The 10277-nt window shown below is 48.1% G+C and overlaps 1 protein-coding gene across 2 annotated transcripts in view; it reads left to right on the top strand.

Annotated features, from left to right (window-relative positions):
• Window positions 1-7298, top strand: part of PAPSS2 (3'-phosphoadenosine 5'-phosphosulfate synthase 2) — a 67533-nt gene extending 60235 nt beyond the window's left edge. For both annotated transcript variants that reach the window (XM_044915997.1, XM_021696085.1), the window contains 4 exons: window positions 2225-2360; window positions 3564-3832; window positions 4877-5106; window positions 5558-7298. In XM_044915997.1, coding sequence (XP_044771932.1) covers window positions 2225-2360; window positions 3564-3832; window positions 4877-5106; window positions 5558-5699 — 777 coding nt within the window. In that variant the 3' untranslated portion in view covers window positions 5700-7298. The remainder of the gene's footprint in view (window positions 1-2224; window positions 2361-3563; window positions 3833-4876; window positions 5107-5557) is intronic.
• The last annotated feature ends 2979 nt before the right edge of the window (window positions 7299-10277 follow it).

Here is a 10277-nt window from a genome sequence, read left to right on the forward strand (position 1 = left end):
CAGCCACCTCGTCTTCGTGCTAGGGTCCGAGCTCACCCGCTCCTCCTTTCTGCGTTGCTGTTGCCTGTGATTCCAAGCGCGGATGCCCTCTCACACTTCCTTCGACTCTCCGAAAGCCCGTCCCTCATTTCTGTCCGTGTGCCCAGGTCTGCAGACTCTCCAGCGGTGTCCCCCCGCCTGCCTTTAGCAGGAGGCGCAAAAGGAGCTGGGGGCCCTTAGGCCACAAAGCCTGGGAAATGGGGCAGAGCCACGGAACCTCCCTTCCTGGTAGCGAGAGCTACGTTCTGGGGACAGTTGGGCCATCTTGGGGAGAGAAATGCCCTTTGCTTCTCCCCATCTCAGAAATGCCAGAAGCATAGTTTGGAATTGCTCATCAGATAGACACATTTTTTAGGCTGAGTTGTGAACCAAACTGGACAGATGGTGCCTTCACCAACAGAACAATATAGGGTGGACCCCTAGCGTCCAGCATGAGTTACTGCACTCCTAGGGATTTGGGGTAAGTGTCCACATTTTATCCATCGCCCAACTCTGAGCAAGGAGGAGAAAGCAAATGCACAGGTACGGGGATTTGACAGTATTCTTAGTAAGTGATTTTCCTCCCTCCATCCCACACAGCCGTGTTTTTCCTTTCCGTTGCTGTAACCACCCTTCCCGCCAGGCTCACCCCTCACGTTTGTGGGGCCCAGGGCAAATGAAAGCCCACATACCATATTTAAAAGTTACCTATTGAACTAACAAACTCTTAGATAAACTATGTTCTGTCCTTCTACGTTAAGAATAACCCAGAAGGTCAGGTTCAAATTTAAATTCTCCACCAGAACATGGTGCTGTGTGATGAGTTGGCTCTCGACCTGCCATGAACCCTTTTTCCTTCTCTGCTTGGCCTTGTCCTGTACCAGGAGGGCGCCCCAGGCCCGATGGCTGAGCTCCACCCACACCCCCCACAGACTCCCCTCACTCAGCCCCTCCCCGGAAATAGGGCTGCCTCCCCGGCTGCGTGCTCCACCCCAAAAGACAGGCTGGGAGAGGAAGCGTGTGGTTCCTTGTCAAGGTGTGCATTTTCTGTTTCTTACTGTCCCCGGAAGTCACTTCAACAGAGACTGGGTATTGACAAGTGAGGGTGTTAACAGTAACCTCTGTGGTTTTTTTTAAGAATCTTATAGTTTTAGATTTTACATTTAGGTCTTTAATCCATTTTGAGTGAATTTTTTTACAGGGTATAAAATAAGGCTCTAACTCTTTCTCTTTGTATGTGGATATCCAGTTTTCTCAACACTGTTTGCCAAAGAGACTTCTTGCCCCATCAAGTGGTCCTGGTGCCCTTGTCAAAGATTGAGAAAAATAAGGTTTTAGCTACTTAGTCTGTGCTTAGCCTTAGATGTGGATTTGGCAACATATTGCTGCTCTTTGGACATTTTCTTTTGTTTTCAAATTAGAGGTAACAAAGGATGCTTCTTTCCAGAGTTTCCTTAGAAACTGTGCTCAGCAATAATGAACCGGTGGAAAACAACTTGCCTGATTTCCCCCAGCTTCTCTATTTTGGGTCCTTACTGAAAACAGTCTAAGACACATCAGGCTGTATTAGGGATGTGCTGGTGGTGGTTCCCAGAGAGTGGCTCGCAGAACACTGGGGGTCCCGAGACCTTTCCACAGAACCCCAGTCTCAAAACTGCCTTCGTAATGCTGAGACATCCTGTGCTGTCTTCACTGGGCTGACATTTGTACTGCCCGTGCCAGAAGCAACGTGGGCGAAACTTCTGGCCCCTCGGACTCAAGATGCCTGGCTCAGCTTGGGTCGTCCCCTCAACACCAAGCACTCGCAGTAAAAACAGGGCCGGCTTCAGTTAAGAATGTTCTTGATGATGGGGTGCTTGGGTGGCTCAGTTGAGCATCCGACTCTTGATTTCAGCTCAGGTCATGATCTCAGGGTCGTGGGATCGAGCCCCAAGCCGGACTCCCTGCTCAGCGCTGGGCGTGTGGAGTGTGCTTGAGATTCTTTTTCTCCCTCTGCCTCTCCCCCGCTCGCTCTCTCTCTTTCAAAAAAAAAGAAAAGTATAAAAGGGTTGAGAGACCAGAAAGTTTGAGAAATACTGTGTTACAAATGCTTAAGAATGGAAGGCGGTTCTTCAGGATTAACCCAAGGTTGGTCTAGGAGAAAATGGTTTTCAGATAAACTAGAGTCGACACTCATCTCCAACAACTTTACTCATGGTCTTTCTAGATGGTGATGGAAAGTGGGGATTGGCTGGTGGGTGGAGACCTGCAGGTGCTGGAGAGAATTAGGTGGAATGACGGGCTGGACCAGTACCGCCTGACGCCTCTGGAGCTCAAGCAGAAATGTAAAGAAATGAACGCTGGTACGTAGACTGCCTTGTGTGCCTTTGTCAGTCCTCCTCCCCAACCTCTGATTATAGAATTCGAGATACCAGGAGTCTGCCATGTCTATAGTTTCAAAAAGCTGGAGACCTCTATGGATGTGTGTATTGATACGGACTGGAGCAATTTAGAAAGTTGAAGTACATCCACATATTGGAATAGGATGCAGCAGTTAAAAATAGGCACGGACACAGAAAAATACCCAAAGTGTATTTATTCAGCAAAAACACAAATTGCAGAACAATCTCTACAGCGTAATTTTGGAAAACAAAATACAGTAATTGTTCTTAAAACCCTAAGCTACTTCCGTGTCTAGAAGCAGAAGTCTCTGGGGCACGCGCCCCAAACCGCAGGTGACAGGTGCCTCTTGGGGATGGAGGTAGACCAAGGGGTGGGAAGATTTTCACTTTATAAATTTTTGAAAAAGTAATGGTGGGATTATAAGTGGTTTTTATATCCTGTTTGGGGCTTTTCTGGATTCCCCACGTTTTCCATGATGGGTATTTCTTTCATAACTAGAAGGAAATGAAGGCTGTCAGGAGCCCGTCACTAAGTGTAGTAGTTTTGAAGATTTTTTTTACAATGAAGGTGAAAATATGTTTTTACGTCTTTAGGTTGTTAAAACTTTTCGCAGGCCCCAGATGGCGCTGGTCATTGCTCACCCCCTAGGGGAGCGAGCCTGAAGCAGAGGGTGACGTGGGGACTGAGTGGTGCTTGGTGGCAGAGGCCCTGGTAATAGATGGCTTCATTTCCGAGGCAGGCTCTCCCATTACGGCTTCCTGCCTGTGTGTCCTGTCTGGTCTGGTGGGTGCCTTTGGAGTAACCAAGTAACCCCCAAAGACCCAGGTGGATTCTCCAGATGACTTTCGAAAGCAAGTGGGCATAGTGAATGCTCTGAACAATAAACATTTTTGTTTCCTTTCTTTCAAGATTTTAAAAAAAATTTTAAGTCATCTCTATACCCAATATGGGGCTCGAACTCACAACCCCAAGATCAAGAGTCACATGATCTACTGACTGAGCCAGCCAGGCTGCCCCTTCCTTTCTTTTAAAATTCAAGATCTAACTGGCTTTATTAAACATTCTAGCAAGCAGAGGGGAGCTCCCCCTGCATTTTCTTTCTTGTGCTTGCGGACGAGCGACAATGTGCATTTTGTTCAGCTCGGCCTTTGCTCCTTTCCCAGATGCGGTGTTCGCGTTCCAGCTGCGCAACCCTGTCCACAATGGCCACGCTCTGCTGATGCAGGACACCCGCCGCAGGCTGCTGGAGCGGGGCTATAAGCACCCCGTGCTCCTGCTGCACCCTCTGGGGGGCTGGACCAAGGACGACGACGTGCCCCTGGAGTGGCGGATGAAGCAGCACGCAGCGGTGCTGGAAGAAGGGGTCCTGGACCCCAAGTCAACCATCGTTGCCATCTTCCCATCCCCGATGCTGTACGCTGGCCCCACAGAGGTGAGCGGTTCCCTGGGCTGGGCTGGGGGCCTCGGAGATGGGGGCTCAGACTTTACTTAAGAGGAGCCAGTGAGTCTCTGCGATCCTTTTCTCTCATGAGCAGATTCTGGAATCTTCCAGTCTTTCTTCTTTATCCAACTTAATTATGTTTACGTTTAGTATTTGTAAGAATGCTAGAAACACCACCTCAGATCCATTACACACTGCCTTTGAGAACGTGGAGCTGACGTGTGAGCAAGGAGGATAATGCAACTTGACTGAGGCTGTAGGGCAAACCGTATCGCACCTCATACTCAATTCCCCAAGTTTCAGTCACTCTGACTGGTTCACCACAAACGCCTGTGAGCGCCCTTAGAAAGGAGAATTCGTCTCTAAAAGCTCGGTGTCCCCTTTTGTCATAGCACAAGCCCGCCAAACAGGGATGTTCTCCGTCCCATGGCACCAATTATGTGGGAAGCGTGATCAGTTGGAAGGGTCCCAGTGCTTTGGAATACCCCAGAGTTTCAGAAATTAATTCTCTTCAACCAGATTGCAGTGCCAGGCCTCCTCATCCTCTGTATTTCTCACTGAGCTTCAGACGGGGTGATTCATTTTGAAATCCCAATGTCGTGTTGAACGAGAATCAATGTCTTCGTATAATCGGCTCATTATTGGCAGTCGGATAATTAGACATGTTGGAATTTGTCATTTCCTTGAAACTGTGATCTATTCTGAATAGGGAGGGACTAGAAAGTAAAATTCACAGGTCTGAGTGTTTCTGGTCCACGTGCCTGTCTGGAGGGGTGATTAGGAGACAGTTCTAGGAACAGTTCTCAGGTTCTAGGAAGCTGGGGTCAGGTAGGGGGAATTCGTGTCTAGAGCTCCTACCCTACCTGATGTAGTGAGCGTGAAGAAGAGCATGGGGTCTTAAGACACTCCACTGATGTCCTCCAACTATCAGTTGATCCTGGATTACTTTTAAAGCAGAACAAAGGCATCTCTATAAACAGGGACCCCCGAGCTGGCCAGTGGTGACCAGCATCTCCCTTGCGTGATGTTTCCTAGGTCCAGTGGCACTGTCGGTCCCGGATGATTGCAGGGGTCAATTTCTACATCGTGGGCCGGGACCCTGCAGGCATGCCCCACCCCGAGACCAAGAAAGACCTGTATGAACCCACTCACGGAGGCAAGGTCTTGAGCATGGCCCCGGGCCTGACCTCGGTGGAAATCATTCCATTCCGCGTAGCTGCCTACAACAAAGCCAAAAAAGCCATGGACTTCTATGACCCGGCAAGGTAGGTTTCCAGAGGAAGATTCTTTAATCACCATCTGTACACCATCTGCGGAAGGGCATCTCCACATGCTCCCGGTGGGATGAGAGTCCCTAGAAGGCCGAGACTTGGTCTTACATGTTCCGTGTCCCCCTGAAGCGTAGCACGGCCCCTGCATGTCAGTAGATGGTCCATCAGTAGCTCTCTTTCAACAAGTCTTCCTTGAGCAGGTGTTAAGGGAAAGGAAGCCAGCGTAGCAGCAGGGGACATGCCCGTGGACAGAGTAGGTGCCCAGGCAGCATGGAGCGTGTGGCTGCCATCACGCCCCTTCTGCCAGTTCCTTTACTCAAGAGTTAGAACTGCCCATTCCCGAAGGTGCAGGAAGATAGGGTCTGAGACTCGTCACCTCATGCAGGCATCTCTGGGGGCGGGGTGACTTACCCGCTCTGAGCTCTGTGTGGCTGCCCCGTGACAGGCACGACGAATTTGACTTCATCTCTGGGACACGAATGAGGAAGCTGGCCCGGGAAGGAGAGAACCCTCCAGATGGCTTCATGGCGCCCAAAGCATGGAAGGTCCTGACAGACTATTACCGGTCCCTGGAGAAGAACAACTAAGTGCCCTCCGGCTCCACAGTTTCTTCTCGAAATGCTCTTGGGTTCTTTTTCCTATTTTTGTGATTACATGCTTTGTACACAATTGCTTCTCAGTGATCGATTTTCATGTTTTATAATGAGGTAAAAATTGCGTCTATAATTTAAAGTCAACTTCAATAATATATAAAAGAAAGTCCGAATGAAGACCACCTCTTAGCAGGTGCAAGCAGTACTGTTATTTCAGAATGAAATTGTGTTCTCTACTGCGTCTGATTACGTAGGTTCCCAGGTTTCGGAAAGCTTTGACTGTGTGTCTAAGTTTACTTGCCAAGAAGTAAAGCGTATTTTCCAGCTTAAGTCTTGCCCAGTGTCACACAGTAACACGAACCAGACTGAGCAACCTCTTCTGTACAACTGACTTAAGGGGGAAAAAAAAATTCTCACCCCTAAACGAGGTGTGGCTCACGTGAAGATTCTCGCTATTTCACCTCCTGCCTCCCGCCCCGTCTCCTAAGGGGCTCAAGCCACACCTCGGATCTATGCAACCTAGTTCGGCAAGTTACGTTTTCTAAGAAAGGAGGGAGGTCTTACCACCCTTCTGTGACTAGAACTCCGGTTCAACGGTGATTTTTCAGTTGCAGAACACAGGACGCTTTGAGGAAAAGATTGGCACCCAAGGTTCAGACAATCTGGCATTGTTGTGGGAAGTTAATTTTTCTCCTCTTTGCTATGGTCCCTGTGTCCTGGGAGAAGCAGCTTCGGGCCAAACCAGTCCCGACCATCAGACTAGCAAGCTGCTGGAATGGGGAAAAGACCCCAGGAGCCCTTCTGTCTCCCAGGGGTCCCCACCAGATGATGCCTAGCGCCTGCTTCGGGAGCGGCTGAGCATGGTCACAAACTCTCACAGTTGGCATGGTTAGAAAGTACTGGTGACACCCGACGGGCTTGCTGCCGCCGCTTGACCTGCAGTCTGGGGCTCCGTCTACACTGTAAAACACGGTGCCTGCCTCTGGCCCCCCTCAGTTGCTTAGCAAAGCTCCTTGCACGGAAGGCACTTACGAAGCAGTCTTCTTGGATGCCAGAAGGTCCAGAGTTTTCTAAACCCAGCGGATCTTAGTGCAGCTGGAGAAAATACTTTTCCAAAGACTCATGCTGTGCCGAGACATCTAACCTCTGATGGCTTTACTTCTTGGGAGGTGATCTTTGTACTTTATACATAATTCCTTGTTGCTAAAGAATATATGAAGAAACCGTACCTTTTATAGCTAGGTCTCTCTGGAAGAGACTTAAACTGTAAAGAGAAAACTGTGATTTTTTTTTTTTTTTGAGAAAATGCTAATCTTAGCTACTGAAAGTTCTTTTGAGAGTAAATTACACACAATGGCCACAGCAAAGCGTAACTGCCTTGACTAGTATAGTGCCTATGTTGATTTAATCAGAGGTACTCAGTACTGCCTTTTTAAAGAACAGTGTATTTATTGAAAACATGAGATGGAATGTAGTGCCTTAATCAATATATTTTGTGATTTTTAAAGATATATTTAAAACTGCTTTTCTGCACTTAATAATACTGAGTGCAAAGGACTATTTCTATGTATTTCTATGTAATAAACTTCTCAAAGTGAACGCGGAGTCCTTTCTGCCTGTGACAGAGTGTGGGTTAGCCACGGGACTGCCGAGGGCTTTGTGACTGTGTAATTGGGAAGAAGAGCAGCAACCCTCTGACCACGATTAAGAGGCTGTTTGCCCACATCCGAGTCACTTAAAAACCACACGGTGGGTGTAGATGTGCAGGGCTCCTGATGTCCTCAGGGGGACGAGGCTGCTTGGGGGCTCACCGTAGGATGTCACTGCGGGAGGGTCTGACCTCTTTTCTTTCGTACTCGCTCCCTTTTCTCAAAGTACCTCCAGGGAGTGCGCCAGCCGGGCTGAGAGCGGGCTTTTGCTGTTGTCTTTTTCCATCCACTCTCGCACAGCCGCCAACCTCAGCCATGGCTCCTTTGTCTTGAGCCGGGTACCTATTTCCACCCCTACTTCCTGTGGCCTGCGGGCACCTGGCAGTCTGGGGCCATGTTCCCCCTTGGCCACCTCCCTGTGGTCCTGAAGGGTTCCTGCACATCCTGCCACTGCTCCTCACTGGGGAAAGAGCCTGCTTCTCGCCCAGGGCCTCGCTCGCTCGCTTGTTCGAAGTGACCGTTAGCGGGACCAAGCAGGGCAGGACATGTGTGAGAACACGAAGACACAAGGGGTGCCAAGGGGGGATGCCAGACCCTCATGGCAGGGAGAACACAAACCCTGGAAAGGCCCCTGGAAGTTGCTGGGTCTGACAATGGCAGACCTTGCCAACGTACCAGCACTCGGGCCCCAGGATTTCTCTCCAGCCCATCTTCCTAGCACGAAGGAACCAATCCTGGTTACTCGAGGAGAGCAAGTGTGATTTTGTTTTCATCTTCCATTCTGGGACCCAGCTGTCAGGTCTGGCTTTCCTGATGGGCACCGGAGCTGCTCTTCCGTGTGAAGGTCGGAAGGACCAATCGTGCCGCTTTGCCTCAGATTCTGAATGCAGGTCCCCGTTACTTAAGCATTTCCTCATCACCATATGCATCAAGGATCAGGAATGCACTACGCGCAGATTTTGAAAACCACTGACTTTGCTTGCCTCTCACATGCATTTAGTTCTTTGATGAATATTAACTATTATTGGGCCACTCAGTAGGTTCACGGAATGGGGAAGATGATATACAAGCAATTCACCGATACTCACTCCAGAATCTGCCTACCTTTTTTGCTTATATTGTAAATTATTTTAATGAAAAAAATTTAAATTATTACTGAATTTTATTGATATTACTAAAAATAAATGGGTTACTGGCTAGGGTTTAGAGATTTAGTCAGATACAAGAAAAACCTAGACAGTATACAAATCACACTTTTCTATGGGGCTAGCAAGGAATGGGGGATGCTGGCGAGGACCCCCCCAGCTGAGTGGACACAGCTCTTTTAAAGTCACCATATGTATTTACTATTGCTGGCATCAATAATACACACTGTATTTGGTAAAATTCTTAAATACAGTATTTCCCCCCCAGAAGTTTAAGCCTGCTGTGCACTTCTTTCACAAAATAATGTATGTGACAGTTATAAACTGTAACAGATGATACACACTTACGTGGAAAGAACAATCTTGTTTTTTTGTTTTTTTTTTTTTTTTAAAGATTTTATTTATTTATTTATTTAAGAGAGAGAATGAGAAAGAGAGCACATGAGAGGGGGGAGGGTCTGAGGGAGAAGCAGACTCCCTGCCGAGCAGGGAGCCCGATGCGGGACCCGATCCCGGGACTCCAGGATCATGACCTGAGCCGAAGGCAGTCGCTCAACCAACTGAGCCACCCAGGCGCCCGGAAAGAACAATCTTGATTTATATTTATTTCATAAGCCTGCTTTCCATAAATAGTTCAAAGGTAAAATTCAGCTCATTGTAGGTTATATGGACTGCTTTCATGTAAATAACTCCAATACTGATCTGGTATTTTGAACTAGTTAAGACTGGCTTCTACAAGTGTATTCACCAAGAAGAGCCTACATTTATGGGAAGATATTAATCCCATGAACCACTAAAAAGGTTGTATCCCCCGTCCTATCCTCAGATGATAAAAGGAATTCTAGAAAGTACTAGATCTTTGGGTAGTCAAAGCAAACAACAAAGAAAACCTCTAAGCTCCAACAGAGTCAAGGAAATACATGTTTAATACACAGAAACATCAGGACCATGCGGTGTCTCCAACCTGCCTATCTGATGGCATTTTGGTAACCTGTGCCCATCAGAACAAGTGCATTCACCAAGGCTGACACCCATCAGCAGCTGAGTGCTGCAGTCAGGTCCGCATCGCTAACTAAGGGCCCTGTGTCTATCAACATGGCCGCCGTTGCCACAGTGCGCAGCTTAGTGAGCTGGGACAGGAATGTAGAGATCTATTTCAGCAGGCCCATCATGGTGCAGACAAGGAAATGGAGGCCTAGAAATGGGAGACAGGAGAGGACTTCCCTAAGCACACGAGAGCCTGCAGCCAGACTCACTTCCTCACTCCCAAAGTGTTTCCATAGGATTCTTAAAACAATCCCACAAGGTACACATTTATGATTTCTATTTACAGATAAGGGAACAGGTGCTCAAGGAAACAGAGGTTCTGCCCAAGGCTACAATGCCACATATACATGGCATACATATACATATATAAAATTGTATTACATATATATGTTTCACAGCTGGGGTTGAAACCTATAAAGTTGGAAATGAACTTCACAGGACTTGTAATTCTGCTAGAATGTAGGAGGATGTGAAAGACCTTCACTCCCAGAGTAACAAGAGAAAACCGAGACAAAATAAAAATAATGCTTCTCTATAAGGCTGGCAAAGAAAAGTGAATACAAGCATTCTTCACCGACTGCCCTCTGGAGAGAAAGAAGCCCCTCGGGGGTGAGCAGGAGCCTGGGTGCTTGCGTGTACCCCAGGGAGGAGACTCCTAAGTCTGGATGCAGGGTACGGAAGAGCAGGCCTGCCTCAGATGGAGATTTGGCAGATATGCGGAGAATTCAACC

Source organism: Neomonachus schauinslandi, chromosome 6, assembly GCF_002201575.2.
Source record: "Neomonachus schauinslandi chromosome 6, ASM220157v2, whole genome shotgun sequence".
NCBI classification, from domain to species: domain Eukaryota; kingdom Metazoa; phylum Chordata; class Mammalia; order Carnivora; family Phocidae; genus Neomonachus; species Neomonachus schauinslandi.